General features: G+C 54.7%; 1 protein-coding gene across 7 annotated transcripts in view; it reads left to right on the plus strand.

Annotated features, from left to right (window-relative positions):
* Nucleotides 1-20,112, plus strand: part of Atp11a (ATPase phospholipid transporting 11A) — an 83,259-nt gene that overhangs the window by 33,183 nt on the left and 29,964 nt on the right. For all 7 annotated transcript variants that reach the window (XM_063247055.1, XM_063247049.1, XM_063247052.1 and 4 more), the window contains exons 2-11: nucleotides 4,252-4,374; nucleotides 10,038-10,127; nucleotides 10,775-10,855; nucleotides 12,327-12,434; nucleotides 14,238-14,366; nucleotides 16,262-16,365; nucleotides 16,725-16,775; nucleotides 18,446-18,510; nucleotides 19,105-19,186; nucleotides 19,448-19,598. In XM_063247055.1, the coding sequence (XP_063103125.1) occupies nucleotides 4,252-4,374; nucleotides 10,038-10,127; nucleotides 10,775-10,855; nucleotides 12,327-12,434; nucleotides 14,238-14,366; nucleotides 16,262-16,365; nucleotides 16,725-16,775; nucleotides 18,446-18,510; nucleotides 19,105-19,186; nucleotides 19,448-19,598 (984 nt within the window). The remainder of the gene's footprint in view (nucleotides 1-4,251; nucleotides 4,375-10,037; nucleotides 10,128-10,774; nucleotides 10,856-12,326; nucleotides 12,435-14,237; nucleotides 14,367-16,261; nucleotides 16,366-16,724; nucleotides 16,776-18,445; nucleotides 18,511-19,104; nucleotides 19,187-19,447; nucleotides 19,599-20,112) is intronic.

The following is a 20,112-nucleotide window of genomic DNA, read 5'->3' on the forward strand; positions in this document are numbered from 1 at the left end:
CATCCTCCGTGCAGCTGAGAAGAGTGTATATTCCGATGTTGTGGGGTGGAACACTCTGTAGACATCTGCTGAGTCCATTGTTCAAAGGTCGGTTCAGTTCTGATACGTCTTTGTTAATTTTCTGTCTAGTTGACCTATTTGTGACAGTGGAGTGTTGAGATTCCCCCAATACAGTTGGTTGCATGGTGTTTGGTGCACATAATAGTTATCATTGTTATCTTTTCCTCTTGGATTGTTCCTTCACAAGGATGTAGTGACCTCTTTGTCTCTCTTAATCAGTCTTGGAATTTATTTATTTATTTATTTTGGTACTGGAAATCGAACTCACAGCCACGTGTTTGCCAGACAAGCACTTACGCTGCTGACCTAAATCTCTGGCCCTCAGTCTTGATTTGAAATTCACTTTGTCCACAAATAGAATAGCTGCCCCTACTTTTTTTCTGGGTTCCTGTAGCATGGAGTACTGTTTTCTATCTTTCTACTTTCAGTCTATGGATTTCCTTTTGAATTAAGGAATGTGTTTTTTGTATGCTGCATATTGTTGGGTTTTGTTTCTTGATCCATTCTGCCAGTCTGTGTCTTTTGATTGCTGAACGGAGACCACCAACATTGATGGTTATAACTGATCCGTATTGACTTATCCTTGTCATGTTATTTTCCTGTGGTTGGCTCTCTTTTTTTCTGCTCCGTTTAATTGCTTGCCTTGCTTGGATTCCTTTTGATGGTGTTCATGGAGTTGTAGTCCTTGTTATTTTCTTGTTATTTCTTTCTAGAATGTCCTTCATACATTTTAGAGTGCTGGCTTGGTGGTTTTTTGTCCTGGAAGTATCTTACTTCTCCATCAATTTTGGTAAATATTTTTGTGGGGCATATCAATGTGGATTGTAGGTTGTTTTCTTTTAGGGCTTGAAATACTTCACTGCAAGCTCTCTTTGACTTGAGAGTTTGTGCTGAGGAGCCAGCTGTGATTCTGATGGGTTCTCCTTTATAGGTGATCTGTTTCTTTCCCCTAACAGCTTTTAGGATTCTATTTTTGTGTTGAATTTCTGGAATCTTGAGTATCACATGCCTTGCTGTAGATTTTTTTTTGATCATGGTTAGTTGGTGTTCCATTTGCCTCACTTATCTGCATGTCAAATTCTTTTTCCTTGCCAGAGAAGTTTTCTGCCATTACTTCTATGAATAGGTTTCTTATATAACCCTAGGGCTCAAAACATTATTTTTGTAAAACAATTCATGTGATGCAAATGTGGCAGGCTGTTGACTGTGAAGTCTCAGTGACTAGGTCCTATGCTCTGCCTGTCCTCAGAGCCCCGGGATGCTGGTTCTGGCCAGCCCACACCTGGGCTGGTGAAGGGCAGGGTGGCCCTACACCTGCCTTCCCAGTCCCTTTCCCACTCTGGCAGGAAGCCCACTTCCACACCTGGTCCCCTTTCCTGGCCTTGGTGGTTTCTACGGCGACTGGTTTGAGCCCTCACTGCTGCATGTCCATCCCAGGGTTGCTGATGCTGCCCAGGAGCTGGAGCCAGGATGGATCCAAGCCCGTCAGGGCATCCACTGTGCTCCCTGGTGTGGACCGATCTGGCCCTTCAGCGCTGTCAGGCAGTCATCATGGGTCAGGTTGCACCGTCGGCCTGGACACGCATCGTCACCTTTGCTAATCATGTCTGAGTAACCCAGGGCTTCTCAGCAGGGCGTCCTGGTTCAGCATCGCTCTCTGTCAGAGGGACACAGGACCAAGTTCTATTTAAAGGAAGCAAATCAGTCAAGTGACTTGCCGGGAGCATAGTCAGGGATAGCAGGGATTAATATTTAATTGTATAGCCCACACCTGGTAGCACATCCCCAGGACCCGGGGAGCAGGTGAGGTCAGGCCATGCACCCACTGAGACCAGACCGTCCCTGGCAAGGGCTTCAGGGAGTGAGGCTGGAGTTGACCCTCCCAGCCACCATGCACAGCACTGGACACAGCCACCCAGGGGGACGAAGATGCTCTGCAGACAGCGTCTGAGCCCAGAAGGCAGAACTGTTCCTGAGAGAGATGGAGGGAGGAGCCAGAAGCTGCTGAGAGTGGCCAGTGTGGCCCTGTGCTGGTCCCCATTGCTCCTGTTCTGCAGAATTGCAGGCCTCTCCTCCTGAATGCTCCTTCCTCCTGGGTATGGGATGAAGCTGGGCCACCATGTCCCTGCTCCACCCCACCCTCCCTCCCTTTCCAGCCCCAGACCTTCCTGGTTCCCCTCACTGGCCTGGAGGAAGAGGGTGCAGGGCCAGCGCCTGCCTTCTTGCCCCCACCTGCAGTCCTCTGCCTCACTCCCGCCTTCCCTCTGTGGTCTTGTGTGAGCTGTAGGGATGAGCCCAGCACCTGGGTGCTGTCTCCAGTCAGGCACCTGTTTCATGAAGTTCCTTATTCCCTGGGGGCAGACAAGCAGGTGGTGGGATGGGGACTCCAGAGGCACCAAGATGCCCCAGGAGATGATGTGTGGGGCAGTGAGACCCAGGGCCATGACAGCCTCCATGAGCTGCCCCAGTAAGTGGCAGGAGGTGCCCATACCCCTCCGCCTGCCCCCAGGTGGCTCTGGCAGTTTCAGCCTCCATGGCACACAGAATCTGGCTACTGCCCTGCATCTCCAGGAGCACCTCTTGGTGTAAAGATGCACGACTTTCCCCTTCTGCTCCCTCTCTTTCTCCAGTGTGGTCTCCTGGGTCCCCAGGAAAGCGCAATGTGGGTGTGTCTGTGTCCAGAGAGCTGGGGAGAGAGAGCACCCGCCTCTGCGTGTGGAGATCTATGTGCAGAGCGTTGTGAGGGCCTCAGCTCCTGTCCCAGGTGTGGTGGCCTCACTACAGGGCAGGGTGGCAGGTGGAGCTCCTGAGGAGAGGCACCTGGCCGCTGGTTTCACATTGGGGGCCACATCTGTTTTACTCACATGGTGTCCAGCCCTCTGGCTTGCTGGCTGTGCTGAGCAAGCAGGACTCGTCTCGGTCCTGGTATAGATTATGATGTAGGGGGCTCACGTGATAAAGAGACTCACTGCAGTGCTTTGGATGAGTTATGAGGTGTTGGGAGGAAGGAGGAGGCCAGTGGCTTCCGACTCAGCTCAGACACCCTGTCACCAGGCACTGTCATTGGTCCCAGTCCCGCCCAGGTGCCGCAGCCCAGGAAGCTGCTAAGGAGTGACTCTTGTTGCCCTTGGGCCATAGAGCAGGCCTGCTCCCAGAGCTCAGGTGGCCTCCACTCCCAGGTAGTGGCACTACTCTCTCTGCAGCTGCCCTGGGAGCACAGCTACTCACAGAGTGATTTGATCTTCCCTGGGCTCATCTCCATGTCTAGAGCAGGAACACCTGTGGGTGCATACAGGCTAAACCACTGCTCACAGGAAAGACAGACTTCCACATGAGTACAGTGCGATGCATGCTGAAACAAACACCAGGGTTCCTTGTGGACAGAATGGACGGAAGTGCAGGCCGTGGGGCCAGAACAGTGCCCAGGCTCCTGTGCCCACTGGTGTCCAGCTGGACACCTTGTATGTGTTTCAGCTATCTTGTGACAGCTTTGTTGAAGCAGCTCCCTCAGGTGACGGAGCCCGATGTCAGGGCCTGGGCCCAGTCCTCAGCTCTGCCGCCAGCCCTGGCATCTGTGTCCCTTCAGCCAGGGGCACTTGGTTTCCTCTCCACTGCTGCTGAACTGTGTGCTGCAGCCTGACCTTCCTGTGGTGCAGCACTGCGGCTCGGTGGCCTTAGTGTGCTGGCCTCTTGGTGCTGGCCCAGTCAAGACCAGTTTCCAAGCCACTGTGTGCTATGCTGTCAATCTGGACACAGTCAGGCCCCTATTGCCCTCGCCTCCCAAGGGAGCTTCACAGTGCTCAGATGCCCAAGCTGCTGGAGGGGTTCGGTCTCTTGGGCCAGAGTTTCCTCTCTTCCTTCCCCCAAGTTGTCATCGTGCCTCCTTAGGAAGTTCGGCTCGCCTGTCGAGCTGTGTTTCTGAAGAGCTGGAAGTGCACACGTTCTACCAAAGCCACTTCCAGAGGATCCCTGACCCCACAGCACGGACAGCACCCCATTGTCCCCTGGGGACATGGCCAGTAAGCAGAGCCCAGGCCTGTGTAGCAGAGAGACGGGGATCTAGGAGGCAGTCATCCTTGGTTCACTATCCAGGCAGCAGGACGAGAAGGGTTTCTGTGCAGAGGAGTGGGCCAGAGTGGGGATGCCAGAGGGCCGTGGCACAGACTGACACTGCCTTGTGTCTCCCCACAGTGCGCCGGGGAGGAGGACTGGGTAGACAGCCGCACCATCTACGTGGGACATAAGGAACCCCCGCCGGGCGCCGAGGCCTACATCCCGCAGAGATACCCGGACAACAGGATCGTCTCCTCCAAGGTAGCCTCATGCTGGCCACAGCATGCGGAGGGAGACCCTGGTGGGCTCAGCCTTGGGGAGCAGGCTCAGCTGTCCCTGCAGCACTGCTATAGCACCGTTCCCTCCTGAGGCTCTGGCTGTTCCACTCACGTTGCGAACCAACTTGGCCCCCATTGAGGTCCTGTCCCAGGCAGCAACTGGAGCTGCAGTCAGCTTCGTGTGCAGGCCAGGCCAGGTCTCCTGCCGTACAACATGTGAGTTCCTCAGCTGCTGACGTGGCCCCAGCCTCCTAGGGGAGCCTGGCACTAAGCAGCGGAGTACGTAGGCACAGGGAACAGGGGTACTGGGCTGCAGAAAGGGAAGGGCAGGGACTCCTTCTCATGAGTGGAGCAGCCAGGAAGTCACGAGTCATAGCCCAGCAGTGGGTGAAAAGCTGGCTGCTAGATCAATCAAGGTGGGGCGGTGACACTGCCCGTGCAGGGCATGGGGCACTCAACCCCATGCAGGGTCTGCAGGTGCAGCCTGGATACCAGCTTAGCTTGGCAGGGCATCCCGAGCATGGCTGATGGTGAGCCTACTGGTAGATTGCTTCCCTCGCACCCGGTGTCCCTCCTGCATGTGGGCCCGAGGTGGCTGCTGAGCCCTTTGAGAACATCGGAGAGGCCCATGGGTGTCACTATTTGACAACAGAAAAGCTCAGCCTCTCAAAGCCTTTGTTAATCGATTTAGTTGTCACAGCAGGGTTTTTAACAAGTACGGCTTTAATAACTAGAAACAGGATGTGGGTAAATGAAGTGCTCAGGACAAATTCTCACCAAATAAGTGTCTCTGCATCTGCAGACTTGATAAATGGTGGAGGAACCCATCCGAGAGACAGGTCTTAGAGTCCCGTGCGTGCAACCAACTCGCCCACAGCCCTCAGGGACCCTGAGCTGTGCCATGAACCCCAGCCCTGTGCTGAGGTGAAGATTGCTGAGAAGCCTGCATTGTGCAACAGGGCCGGGTGCTCTGCCTGGGGTGCATGTGCCAGGCCGCACGGTCTGTCAGTTGGTCAGTTGTGTGGGAGCCTGAAACTGGGGCAGCTGTCGGTAAGGGTGCCAAATCCAGCCTATGGGAACATGTGCAGGGTGCCTGTCTGCTCCAGACTCAACCAAGGCCTGGCTTCTCCCATCTGGCAGAGCAGGGCCTTGGCTCCCCTAGCCATTGGTTCCTCTTGATCAACAAGGAAGTCAGAGAGAGCTCTGCAGGGAGCAGCAAGAGGAAGCCCCTGACCAGGGGCTGAAACCCTGTGGTTTGGGAGGGGAAACCTGAATGAAGTGATTTTAATTCTCCTGTCACCCGTCACCCTGCTGCCAGGAAGAGTCTTGACTACCCCTTTCAAAACTCGAAGGGCAAGAGCCCCAGAGTGCCTAGAAGGGAACCCATGCAGGTCACATGGGAGCTGCAGGTCCCTGGAGGGAGTCAAAGCCACTTCTCCCCTGGGCCCTTGTAGACCTGGAAACTCTAGAGCCAGGAACCAGCAGAATTAGGTCATTGCCCAGCAGAGAGCAGATTCGATGGGTGAGGTAGCCCTGAGCACTAACCAGCTCCTCTCGGATACTACCCTGTGCACCTCCTGACTGTGGTGGAGTCCTGTAAGTGGAGCAGCCCTGATGACGGCCACCCTGAGAGACAGTCGTAGACGAAGGGCACCTGACTCCCACTCAGGAAAGAGGCCACGAAGCCAGCAGGTGTGGCTGGCAGAGGCTTTGACTCCAAGGCCAGTCAAGCTCTGTAGAATCTTCCAACATGCAGGGGAAGACCCGTGACCATTTGTACTGAGAAAACGGAATTTTACAACAGATTTTGGAGAGGGCAGAATTGCTTCCATGTTGTCTTGAAGGAGAATTTTGGGTTCTTCTCACAAAATTCAAGGACTGCTCGTGAGCTGCAGGGCCCCTTCAGCATCTCACCTCCTGAGCATTGAGGCACCTGGTGGTGAGGATCTGACAGTGGCTAGGGCCCTCCCATGTCACACTGCTTGTCTGGGGGTTTCTCCACAGCCTCCAAAGCCAGCGATCTTAGAAGTCGGGTTCCTTGGGGTGGGGTGGGGCACCTGGTGGGAAGAGAAACAGGAAGTCATCCCCCCAGGTCCCTGCCACTAGTGCTGCTCCACCATCAGGGCTGTGGATGGCTGCTCACCACCCCACAGGGAGCTGTGTTCAGGGCACACAGCCTGTGCACACCCTGCTTTGTGGAAAGACTTAAGGAGAGCAGGGTCCTTCTGCTTATGGGGAAGAGGGCTCAGGGCTCCTACCTGGCTGTGACCGTGTATGGATACCTTAAGCTGCTGTGAATTACCATCCCCAGCTATCTATGAGGACACTGAGGAACAGGACGTGCCCAGGGCCCCAGGAGGGACGGTTGCTGTGCCCTCAGCCATGCTATTCTGGAGCCCATGGACTGGACGATGCCCTCCCTCTCCTGACCCACCTGTCCAGTATGTCCTGACCTGTCACCCTTCTCATGCCGGTTCTGGTCACACGGAAAGATGGGCCTTAGCCCTGTGTGGGACGACTGCCCAGACAGCCCAGTGTCTGGTCTCCGGTGTGTTTTTAGGGCGGTCACCTGCACACCTGGGGCCAGATCTGTTTCAGGGAAATAATAGCCCAGGAGCTAGGGCAGTGTCCAGTTGCATAGCCTGTGGCGCCAGGGCTGCAGGACCGATGAGGCTGCTCTGCACTCTCTTGGGGCACAAACTCAGGCATAACAGCCACAGATGGCTGAGGTCTGGGGTGCGGGAAGGCGTGGCCTTGCTGAGGGACCCTGCCTCATTACCTGAGAGGGCTGAGGGGTCGGCCAAGTCCTGGCTTCCTTACAGAGGACTAGACCCTGGGTCCACACCAGAGCTTGGGCACCCAAGTACCCAGTCACCACTGGAGGGTCCGTGGGCTTCTCCCTGTCTGAGGACATCCAAGCAAAGACTTGGACAGGATGCACAGAAGAGGTCTCGAGGTGCACATTTACTAGGGTGGAAAAGAAGTGCACTCTGCAGGGCAAGAGCAGGCAGGGAACAGACTCAGTGCCCCAGATGAGGCAGGGGGGGTCCTTGGTATCCAGAATCCCGAGTTGTCTGCCACTCAGGCAGGTGAGACTCTGGATGACTGCCCTGGCCTTTGGAAAAGCGGCTTCCTGCTATATGTAAATGAAAGATGGGGAGAGCCTTTGGACTGGCCCTGTCGTATGCAAATGAGTGTTGAAAAGAGCATCTTCTGATTGTTCCTGCAGACAGCACTGGGTTCCAAGGGAGGATTGAAAGCAGCGCTTTTCTGATTGGCTGTGGGCACAGTGACCATGGTGTCCCCATCACCCTGTGGAGGTGTCTTGTTACTTTCCTAAGAGCATCCCTCTGCTGGTTGCCCTGTCTTACCAGGACTAGCTGCTTCCACTGGTGGTGTTAGATGAGGTAGAAATTCACCAGGCAGCCTAGTATCCTGCCAGTCATCCCAGCCACTGTGGGGCACAGGTACTATGAGAGTCAGGGGACACCCTGGAGCATCCCGGGCAGCTGGGCCTGTCTTTAAGACTTTATCCCTAGCTCCCGATGGTGGGACATGCCATCCACCTGGTCTTCACACCACTGCACGTGGCACCACTGCTGCTGCCTGCACAGCTTGTCCTCCTCGATTTCCCATCCGCACAAAGCCTCGGTTCCTTGGCTGTCATGTGCCAGGAACATCCTGCCTGTGCCCACATGGCCCCAGCTACGGTCTAGTTCCCATGCCCAGGTCAATGTCTTGGTTGAGGATCTGCCCCTGTGTTCCTATTGGACTTTGACAGTTGAATAAAACATTGTTTTGCATGCTTGGAAGCATACTTGGAAGCACTGTAGAAGATGATGGTTTCTCTCACATGTGTCATCAGAATGTGTGAGTGTGGAAACCTGAAAGCTGCACAGTGGGTCCCCAGCTTATAAAGAAGTTCCATTCTGTCAGATTCCATCATAAGTCCGGCAAAGCAAGTCTGCATGGCTTTAACACAGATGTACAGTGTGCATTGCTCCGTGCTTCCTAGTGCCCCCTCCACACCAGCACTGCTTTTCCTGCTGCTTCTGGGCACCCTGGGCCCTGACGGAGGCCTGCACCGTGTGCAGTGAGCATGCAGCAACATAGCCATGACGGTGTCCAGTGGACACATGAGCCACTTCGGTGATTTGTTTGCTTCTGCAGAATGTTGGTAATGTGAGGTCCAATCGTGTCTGTAATGGTTTGCAACTCAGATGTCTGTAAGTTAAGGACTTCCTGTACGGAAAGGAAGTGTGGAGGCCCGAGAATCCCCACCTCCCTGCGGCCCCATGCCCCTCGACTCCTTCTGCGATTTCTGTCCCCAGATCACTGCAAAGGGAGTTCTAGCCCCAGACAGTTTCCATTTGTGAATATTTCAGTAGATGGAAGATGGAATTCTAAGTGAGAGACTTTTTTGTCTACTTTGTTATCAAGTAATGTATTTCAGAAATTTGGGGAAATGGTTTAATTAATACATGGGTGATAAGTTGTTGTCTGGGTGCAGGGAAATAGGCTGATTTCAGAGGCTGGAACCTTAAAATAATTCTGTTTTGTGGTTATCTCTTAAAAAGGAAAAGTATATGAGAGACAAATGCTAGAGAAAGAATATCCCAATGTCTCCTTTTAAAAATTAATGGAAAGTAATTGATTTTTTTTAATGGTCTACTTAAGAGTCTCTAAAATTTAAAGATTGATTATAGGTGCAGTTTTCAGAGTCTGTAGTTTGCGAGGACCTGCCATGGCTGGGCTTTGAGCCTCACTGCTGTCTTCAGGCCACCCGTCAGCCTCTTCTGTAGCCAGGAACACGGTCCTGCAGGAGGAGAAGGCTGTGAAACCCAATGTTAGTAACGAAGAAGACAAGCAGAGGGAGAGGGTCTGTGCACGTGGGAGGACTGCTCGGTGCCAGCCTGGCCTGGGCCCATTCCATCCACATCAAACCCCCAGCACATTACTTTCTAGATCTCAACTCCTGAGCTCTGAGTTTGTGTGAAAAGGCTCAGCCTGGAGGATGGGGGAGGGGTGGCCCCCAAAACAGCTTTGGGTGCTCGTTCTGAGCACAGAAATTGGGTGAAAATTCAGGACAGCAGCCAGAACCTCCTCTCCCCACTCCTCGCCACACACTCCACACAGTGGGCAGGGCCCTGGTGCTGCCAAAGAGCTGCAGTCCTCAGTGTGCCCCATGCCATGCATGCTGGGTAGATGCTGAGTACTGTCTTGCTCTGACCTCACTGTGTGGACACAGTGCCCTGGTTGTAGACGACACCTCCATTCTGAGGTCCTCTCGGCCTCTGTCACACCCGGGCAGCCTGCGGTGCAGGTGTGGTAGAGATGAAGGCAGCGGCAGTGATGGGTTTGGGTTTTATGGAAGATGTCTCTACAGTGGAACTGTTGTTGAGTGACTCTACATTTTGCCTTGAATTCTCTGGAATTAGGTAAGTCGTATATGCTGGCTTTGGAGTGCACTTTCTTTTTCAGGACTTTATTTTTGGGGTCAACAAATGGAGCAATTTCAACGAACACTAAATTTTGAATTACAAATTTTGTATCTAAAACTAAACATTTTATTTTGAAGGCTAGTGCTACCTATGTTAAAAAGTAGAATCTGATCAAAATGACTTATTTTGGCTTTTCTTTATACAGTACACATTTTGGAACTTCATACCTAAGAACTTATTTGAACAATTCAGAAGAATTGCCAACTTCTATTTTCTCATCATATTTCTTGTACAGGTTAGTCTGCACGTGATTTCCTGTCTACATGGCTGACACTTTATTTCCAGGTGGCTGGCACATGGAACTGATGCTTGATATTCCCTCCCTGCAGTTGGGGCACCCCGGGGCCTTGGCCGGAACACTCAGGGTCGCTGTGCACCCTGACACCCCTGCTACATCCTCCCTGGACCAACAGAGATCAGAATCAGTGCACCCCACTTTCCAAGGCGCATGCCAAGTATATGGCTATTCCTGAGAAAATCCAGAGAACTTGCACTTTAAAGCAGAGGAGAAAACAGAAAACACCGCCAAGGGTGTGGATTAGGGAGCAGTGAGCCACCTGTGTTAAAAGCACAATCCCATTTTGCTAAGTCGTGAAAATACGATTGAATGGTTTTTACATGTCCCCAGCATCAGATTATCCAGTAGTGTCATTGGAGTGGGACCCTGGCAGCAGCACAGTGATTAGAAGGCACCAAATGCCGGCTGGCTCTGTCCTTCCTGGACAGGGCTCCCTTGAGGGTGGTGCTCAGTTACCATGCTGCTTACCCAGTGGCAGGGCGACTGTCCCAGCACAGAGCTCTAAACATATGGCAGTGGGTGGGAGGTGGTGATGCAGGCTCACGGCCGACTCTTGCGAACGGTGCTTCTGAAAATCCATGCAGCTCATCATTGACACACCCACGAGCCCAGTGACCAGTGGCCTCCCGCTCTTCTTCGTCATCACCGTCACGGCCATCAAGCAGGTGAGAGCCCACAGGCAAGGAGGTGGCAGCTAGCTGCCGGCCACCTTTGCAGGACAGGGTGGTCGAGTGACAGCTGGGCACAGGGGTGTGCATAAGGCTGGCACCTGAGAAGCTCCTGGTTTGGTGCCTTGGAATTTGGATCTGCAGGTCCTAAGGCAGCCAGGGAGGCCCCTAGTGCAGGCACACCTTGTAGACGTCCCGTGCATTTCCTGCCTCAGTGGGCTCCTGGTGCAGACACACTGTGTAGACATCCTGTGCCCTGCCTGCCTCAGTGGGCCCCTAGTGCAGACACACCATGTTGACATCCCGTGCCTGCGTATGCTGCCCATGAAGCAGGCTCTTGTAAGTCTTAGGGCAGGAGTCATGATCTGATGCTGACCCCTGAGAGGAAAAATGTATTTTATTTGTATGTTTATGTTCAACTGACAGGTGTGCATACAGTATTTAAGGATACACAGAGAGGGCTTTGAGTCTAGGGTTCCTAGGGAGTAGTATTCTCTAGGGCTTGAGGCTCAGCAGCTTCTGGAGGGACTGTCCTGGATTCATTCCTCATGCAGCCTATGAGGGTTCCTGTGCCTCGGTGGCCTCCCTCAGGCTCGGCATCACTGGCCTGTTTACTATCACTGCCCCCCTGTGCCCTGGTGCCTGCCTTGCCACCTCTGCACCTCTCAGCACAGCGACACAGTACATATTGTTGGGTGCACCTGTTCATCTTTACAGAGGCATCTTCAAATCCTCTGTCCATCTCCATGGAGATATTTGTCTTTTTAGGGTACATTGTAAGGATTCTCCCTGCATTTAGAGAGGGGTCCCTTCTTCGTCACAAATGTCAGGTGTCAGGTGTAGAAGTCAGTGCTTCCTTGGAGACATTCGGTCCTTTGCAGAGCAGTGGTTTCTAATGCACTCTCTGATGGTCACCTTTTTGCTTCAGAGCTATGCTTTTCTGGTGTTAGTCTTCGTTTTAAAAAGCTTGAAATCCTATGTGAGGTGTGGGGTAGGCGCATTCCTTCGCAGACAGTGTGCCTGGCACACATGTGTCCCTCCTGGAGTCCAGGCCTGCACAGGAAACGGTGGGTTCTTTAGATATAAAACTGTCCAGTGCAGTCACCAATATTCGCCCGAGCCTTCTCACTCAGCAGCAGCCTGGATGTGCAGGTCCCGAGCTGGCGCCTCTGTGGGACTCCCAAGCTGGTCTGGCTCTGGCCGTCTGCCCGGCAGGTGGGTGATGCCGAGGCATCCAGACAGTCAGGGCAGAAGCCTCCACTGCTTGCTCAGCACTAACTCAGATGTTTCCCTGTCCTGCGGGTGTGTTGAGGGTATGCACAGCACACGGTTACAGAGCGGCCCACTGCTGTGGAAATGTGTGTGCCTGGGAGGGGGCGCATGTGCGGCGGGGCGCTGTCGGAAGGTACTGCCCACCTGGGCTGGACCCGCGCTGCACCATTAACTGTACCCTTCTCTCCCCGCCCAGGGCTACGAAGACTGGCTGCGCCACAAGGCGGACAACGCCATGAACCAGTGCCCCGTGCACTTCATCCAGCATGGCAAGCTAGTGCGCAAGCAGAGCCGCAAGCTGAGGGTGAGTGGGCACCTGAGTGGTGCAGCAGGGAGTCAGCACTGGTACAGCCTCGATGACCGACTGTGCCTGTGCAGCAACCACAGCCTGTGTGTGGGGCAGTCACCGCAGTGTGCGGAGAGCCAGCCGGGAATGGGGACTCACCCGGGTGCCTCTGGCCTCGCCCCTCATCCACACTCTCTCAGCCTGGCCACTGGCATGTGCAGCGTAGACAGTGCCTCTGCAGCTCCACTGCTTAGCCCACCTGAGGGTCTCATGGCGCTATCAGCCACTGCCCCATACATGTCAGCGGCTTCCAGTTCTCCTGTGCGTGGTCACCCAGTGCAACCCCTCTGCCCCTCAAACTGTACACCCCTCATCAGCTCCAGGCCACTGCCTCAGGCAGTGGGGACTGAATGTTAGGCGCAGACAGGCCATGGAAAGTACCTGCCTGCAGATGGACACTGAACTCTGCGCTGTTCCTGTGACGGCCCTGTGCCCTTGGCAATGTCTCCGGCACTTGGAGACTAGCGTTGTTCTTAGGCAATGGGGCTACACAGTGTCTCTTCAGGAAACTAAGTTTCGATGCCTTGGCTTGGCCTGCACCACAGGTGCTGCCCACTCTGTGAGTCTGTGACCCTAGGGTTTACCCATGCACCCAGTCTGGCAGAAGAGCTCCTGTGGCTGGGCCTAGCTCCGCTGGGTGTGATGATGTGGCTTAGCTGTCCCCAGGGGACGCCCTTTTTTGATTTTTACTTGTTTGTTTCCCTTTTGTGATTTTTACTTTGGATAATCACCGTCACTGCAGTTGTGAGGAAAACAGGGCTCGTGTTCCTGTCCACACGCTGCCCATCCCAGGATTAGTCATTTCCAGGGAGCCACGTAGCCAGGCAGTCTGTCCCACACAGCCGAGCATGTGTCACGGCATGCGCACACCTGCTGAGTGTGTCCTGTTGTGGGCCTGTGGCCTGCCAGTCACAGATGCAGGACAGTGAGGTATTTTCCCTCTGCCTGCCATGCACATCTGTGTATCCCCTGTTCCATGGCGATCCGTTTCATTGCTTTGGCATATGAGCCTGTGAGGTCCTGCTGGCTGTGTGACGATCACTTTAGCTGCCTGGCACCTCTGGAGTGACCCTGCAAGCGCTGGCTCCCAGTAGCCATGTTGGCCTTGGCCGGCTCCTCTGCTTCCTGTGTGAGGGGCTCCGTGTTTGCATCGCTCTCCCCGAGGCTGGCTGAGCCTGCTCCCTGGGTCCTCTTCCTGTCTCTTCCCATTCTCCATTGTGTGGGTTGAGATTGCTTTCATGGTTGAGTTTGGTTTGTTTTTTAATATTTTCCCATGCTTGTTTACTAATTGTTTCATAACTTGTACATTGACCTGTTGGGCCTTTGCCTGTGTTTTTATTGTCCCTGTGTAATGATGCCTCCCTGAATTTCGGTCATGACGGCCATGCTTTCAGTGATGGATGATGTGGTATGGTGCCTTTCCTGGGGGATCCTGCTTCGGTGATGTGACCTAGCCCCTGCCCTTTGTGGCCCCCCGCACACTCCTCAGTGTTGTGGCTCCACGTTTGACATGGACGTTCTGTTCCTTTGAGCTCCTTGTCTGTGAGGAGTGGGGTTCTGGCAGCTGCAGGCCTGCTGCTCTGGTGTTTCATGGAAAGCTTCTCTTCCCCGTGTCAGTCAGGAGGGATCAGCCTCCCGCATGGCGTGAGATGCCTCCAGCTGGGGTCTGAATGAGACCCGACCATCTGGAGGGAGAGCCCCACCAGGGTTGCTCTCCCCACAGAGGTGAAACCCTGACTACCCGTTCTTTCCTGCTTGCAGGTTGGGGACATCGTCATGGTCAAGGAGAATGAGACCTTTCCCTGTGACTTGATCTTCCTGTCCAGTAACCGGGGCGATGGCACCTGTCACGTGACCACTGCCAGCTTGGACGGGGAGTCAAGCCATAAAGTAATGTGTGATGTCTGAGACATGGCCCGGGCTGGGACATTGAAGTCCTGGCCCTGGTGACACCAGGGCTTGTGTGGCCAGTCCTCCTGACTCTGGCTTTTCTGTCCTCCACTTCTTGCTTTCCACCCACAATGTCTGTGATTTCTGCATTACCCAGGGGACTAAAAAGGTGTCAAGTGAAGGATTTGGTGAACATGGTCCTGCTATTTTAGAGGCCTTCACTGGGTTGCTCAAAACTTGTGTCTTTCCAGTCGGTACTCACACGGAAAGTCACGCAGCTCCAGGTCTTGCCTGGTTATTACTTCCTGTCCTGCACCAGCAATCTTAAAGTAGTTTTCTGGAACTCTAATTCATTTGTTACACTTAGTGCAGAGTTCTACCCTGACAGTTACACCTACAAAATTTTAATAATCACAGAGAATGTAGCACTATTAATTTTAAGGTTGGTCTTATTTAAAAGAATCTAAAGTTTCCAAGGAGGGTGTGAGGGGACTGAGCACAGTGGAGTCAGCCACTGCCAAATGTTGGGCAGCACCCATGGACAAGGAGGTTTCTAACGTGGGGTGAGGAATTCTCTTTATAGGTCACCAGAGTACTGTAGACCTATCCTTTCACAGCATGTGTTTTATGTTTCCTGTGGCACCTTCCTGGGGGGTTAGTGCCTGCCGTGAGCAGTTGTGACAGGGCTTCCGGATGGCAGACCCTGCCTGATTCAAGGCTTTACCCTATGCCTGGGAAGAAGTCAAGGCCCAGTTTCCTTGAGATCTCCCAGCCCTCACTCTCCAGTGGCAGAGTCTGCTGTCCACTCTGTCCCAGACTAGTGGGGATCAGCTCGGGGGCCCAGGGCCCAGGGTCCAAAATGAAAGCTTGGGGCGTTCACTCTGGTCCAAAGCTGGGGGCTGGGGTGCAGTCACCACTCCATGCCCATCTGTATCTGAGCTTTGCATTTTTCTGTGTTCTCTGGAGCTGCTTTTACACCTTTGGCTCTGAAGACAGTTAGGGGAGCCCTTTCCTTGGAGGCTTATCAGGGCATGGGACAGGCCCAGCCACCAAGGTTTCCACTCGGCCCTTAGGACCTGGGCAGTCTTTCCGTCTTCTCTGAACTGTCCACATCTGCAAATCAGGGACAGACCCATCCTTTAGAGACTCTTGAGAGAAGATAACAGGGAATTTCCCGAAGTCCTGGGGTACACTAAATGCCCAGTGTGGCCGTCACATCCCCTCTGGTGTCAGTCCACTGTGGACTGTATTGTCCCACACACAATTGCTAGAAGACACACAGAAGGACATGGAATGGACAAGGGAGAGGGCATGAAGGGGCGGTGCCTCCCCCCACACCCACACTGCACTCCTTTCTTCTTCCACAGCAGAGCAGGTGTGCGGCCCAGGCCCAGCATCCCTACAAGGAGGTTCTGTCTGAACAGAACTGTGGACCTAGACAGTGCCTCAAGTGTCTCGGCTCCACGCGGCTCCCATGTAGGGAGCGCAGAACGTGCGCATTTGGGCATGGTCAGGCTTCAGGGCCGTCAGCCCTTGCAGGAGCTGCACTGGGCCAGCGGGTTCTCGCCGAGCCATTTGGGGCAGAGGTGGGGGAGCAGAATGAGGAGTTTCCCAACAGGCCCACTGGACCTGTACGGTGTCTCAGCCAGGGCTCCCCAATCTATGCTCTGAGACTGTGTAAGATGCATAGACCTAAGTGCTGGTGTGGAGGAGCCAAGCCCTGCACCCTGTCCTGCCAGTGGTGGGGAGAGGATGTGTCCTGTCTCATCTTTAGCAAATGGGGTGGGTCAAGCATCCATCCAGGAGGTAGCACTGGCCCGAGGGTTCCTATGTGGCCCATGCGGACCCCACAGCCCAGGGGACTTAGGGGTGAGCCCATCTCCTGTCGCTTGCAGACTCACTATGCCATCCAGGACACCAAGGGCTTCCATACTGAGGAGGATATCGATGCCCTGCACGCCACCATTGAGTGCGAGCAGCCGCAGCCTGACCTCTACAAGTAAGTGGGGTGCATGGGGACAGGTGTGAGTGGGCAGCCAGGAACGAACAGTGTGGCCATGCTGAGTTCTGCCCAGCTGGTCACAGTGACATCAGGTGGGTTCACTGACCATCTTTGTGTGGATCCATAGCCTTTTGTATATGTTAAAGAGGCTTATTGGGGGGTCACACAAAAGTGGCTTCTTTGTTGTGAGGAAGCTGTTTGTAAACTGGGGTCACGTGAGTCCTTTACAAGGTGGACCGGGAGAACGGAAGGAAAGCGAAGGCAGCAGCCGTTGAGCCAGCATGCTAGCTTGCGGGCCGTGCCCCAGAGGGCAGCCACCAGGGCGCACACACCCCTGACCTGAGCTTCCCCTGCAGGTTTGTTGGACGCATCAATGTTTACAGCAACCTCAGCGACCCCGTGGTGAGGTGAGTCTTCTGCATTGCCCTGCTGATGAGAAGCTGGCCCATTAGGGATGAGTCTCCCTCATTGATGCTGTGCGGATCTTGGAGGCTGGGCTCCACCCCGCAGAAGCGCAGGGCCATGGTCTCCCCAAGTTCCCCAGGTGCTGAGGGCCTTTGTGCGGGTTGGACCTGACCAGTGCTGCTGCTGCCCTAGCCAGGGCACATGGCATCTGGCATCTCCGGTCAGCAGTTGTCTGCCAGGGAGGTGTTGAAGTTTGCGGTCTGGGATTGGCTTGGTGTAGATTTTGAAGCTGTTCCTTTTCCATAAATCCCGCTTTGTTGGAGAAGTTATTTTTCTCCCAATCTAAGCAGTCTCCAAGCAGTGTGGGCCTGGTGTCCTGCTGTGCTAAAGGCTGAGTTTCCTGGGCTGGGAACAGCAGCATGGGAAGTCATAGCCCAGTGAGGGCCACTCGGGGCTGTCCTGACATTTGTGTCGTCCTGAGGCTGCAGGAAGCAGTTTGTGCCTCTGTGAGCCCAACCTCTTCGCCCTCCCCAGGATTCCCAGCCCCTTAGCATGCTTCCTCCTCCTGTCCAGACCAGAAGCACAGCACTTTCTCAAGTGGATTATTTTTAGACTTCCCAGAGACCTGTGCTAAACAGGCCGTTTGTTTCCGTAAACGCTCGTGATGGGAGTTATGTTCAGCGCGCTGCTGCCCGTGTGGCTGATGGCCCAGGCAGCGGTTGAGGCGCCCTCAGGCCTCGGCCTCCACACTTCCCTCCCGTCCTGGCCTCCAGGGGGCGCAGTCTGCACCACGTGTGCGGAATGCACATTAGGGCCTGCTCCTCAGTAGGTTCTCAGCCTCCTGGTGAGAGGAATAAAAGCAACCTTGGCAGGCGCTTCTGCCCTTTCCCATCACCCTCCAAGGGAGCATTGGATGTCGCCAACAGCACAGTCTGGAATTCTGCGTCTTATTTTCCTCCAGTGCTTAGGAAGTGGGAGGTCGCGCTGCTTGGTCACCCAGAATAGCAAGACCTCAGCGCTCTCCATAGTCGCTGCCTGGAGCAGTGCTGGCTTCCAGGGAGAGATTTAGGGTCCCTGCAGCAACTGTGTAGCAACCTGCAAGCAGATGGTCTGGACTCTTAGACTTCCAAGGCCGCGGTGCCTCTGCCTTGATCCTTAGAAACCTGCTTGCATGAAGTAGGACTCCCTGACCCCACGAGGTGTGACAGAGACAGCCGATGGCTGGGTGAAACTCAAGCCTTCGAGCTGGGCCTGTGGGTGTCACATACTAGGTGGCTGAGGCAGAGGATCACAAGTTGAAGCCCACCCTGGGCAACTCAGTGACTTACCAAGATTATACAAAATAAAAAGCACCCAGGTGATATAGCTCAGTACCAGGCCTGGGTTCTATCAGTGCCCAGTGAGACTCCCATCTTCTGCCTTTGCAGCCATCCTCAAGCTAAGGGTGCCTGAAGGCCTTGGCAGGCAGAGGGAGAGTTGCAAAAGGCTGAGGTGACATTTCCAACACATCCCCAGGTGCTACTGGTAGCACTCAGGTGGGGGAGGGGGCCTGGTTCGTGGGCTTCAGTGCAAACGCTCTTGGAACACTTGTCTTATGGTCGGGGTTGGGGCCCAGAATCCACCTCTTCCCAAGACCCCTCAGATGCAATGCATCATAGCTCTGTCTCTGCAGGCCACTGGGGTCTGAGAACCTGCTGCTGAGAGGAGCCACCCTCAAGAACACAGAGAGGATCTTCGGTATGCAGGTCACTCGGGAGCAAGAGTCCCAAAGCCCAGGTTCAGCAGAGTGGGCTCTTCAGGCTGAGGGCCTGCGGGTTTCCCTCTGGGAACCTGAGTGCTGGGGGTCCAGGCTGTAGAGGGAGGGGCCCCAAAGAGTGAGGCTTGCTTGGGAAGGGCCTGCAGGTTGTGCCCCAGAATGGGAAGTCGCAACTGTGAGGGGTTTGCACTGTATTGTCCTGCAGGACATTAGGCTTGTGTGTGTATGTTTGCATGTGCGTGCATGTATGTTTGGGGGCATGCGTGTGTCCATGGGCTATGGATGTGTTTTAAAGGGCGAGATAACACTAAGACAGGCGCATGTGGCCTGCCAGGACGGGCATGAGATGGAGGAGGCTGCTCCTCGGGCAGGCGGGAGCCCTCAGTGAGGGGTACCCATGCCCACAGGCAGTGCACTCCTGGTGAGGCCTGTGTTCTCTAGGGATCCACTTCCTGCTCCTGTAGGCTGCTCACACATGGGTGCTGGGTGTGCCTTTGTGCGGCTCACCCATGGGCTTACATGGAGGCTAGGCCCCTCTGGGTGCCACTGTCCTCACATGTGCCTTCCACTCTCAGGGGTGGCCATCTACACAGGCATGGAGACCAAAATGGCCTTGAACTACCAGTCCAAGTCCCAGAAACGATCTGCTGTGGAGAAGTAAGGCTCCTCATGCTGCCGCAGGAGGGACAACAGGGCCGTCCGGACACAGGGGTCCCACAGTCACACACCAGAGTCCTGCAGTGGCCCTCGGATTGGGACGGGATGACAGGGATACCACCTACTACCATGCGAGTCCTATCCATGGCCCTGCAGCTGGCTCCCGTGCCCTGGGCGCCAGGTGGGCCCCACCCCCAGCCCAGCGCTGGGCAGCCCCGTTTCCTTAGCTGCTGCTGAACGGGCTCACATCCTTTGCTCCAGGTCCATGAACGTGTTCCTCGTCGTGTACCTCTGCATCCTCATCAGCAAGGCGTTGGTCAACACCGTTCTCAAGTACGTGTGGCAGAGCGAGCCCTTCCGTGACGAGCCTTGGTACAACCAGAAGACCGAGTCGGAAAGGCAGAGGAACCTGGTGCGGACGGCGACTGCCTCTGTGTGGTCAGGGTGGCCGCCAGGTGGAGGTGGGAGGGAGGCCCCACTGTGCACAGGAGGCCCTTACAGAGGAACGCTCAGGGCGCAGGGTTGGAGTCTCAGCTGCCACTGCCACCTATGTGAATTCACAGGTAGGAGATCTTGGGGGAGAGGCCCCGGGGGCGCCGTGCAAGGCCTGTGTCCACCGGGAGCTTGGAGCATTCGCACGTGCCCAGGGTTTTGAGATGAATGCTGCAGTGTTAAGAATGTGGGGAAAGGGCTGCTCTGCGTCCCAAAACAGGGCACACACACGCCCAGGCTGGTGTCCTGCAGGTAGAGGCCTAGTCGGCCCCAGGCTGCATCTCCAGGCCTGGCTCCCCTGCCCTTGCCCAGCCCTTCCATGGCTGCAGAGAGAGAAATGGACTGTCCAGGAAAGCCATTGTCACCAGGCTTTGTTTCTTAGGGCTAGGGTTTGGGTTGGGGCAGGACAGGACAAGAGTAGAGTTCTGTGGTCT

This window comes from Cavia porcellus, unplaced genomic scaffold (assembly GCF_034190915.1).
Source record: "Cavia porcellus strain 051 isolate PalLab524CR breed Dunkin Hartley unplaced genomic scaffold, mCavPor4.1 scaffold_4, whole genome shotgun sequence".
Classification (NCBI taxonomy): domain Eukaryota; kingdom Metazoa; phylum Chordata; class Mammalia; order Rodentia; family Caviidae; genus Cavia; species Cavia porcellus.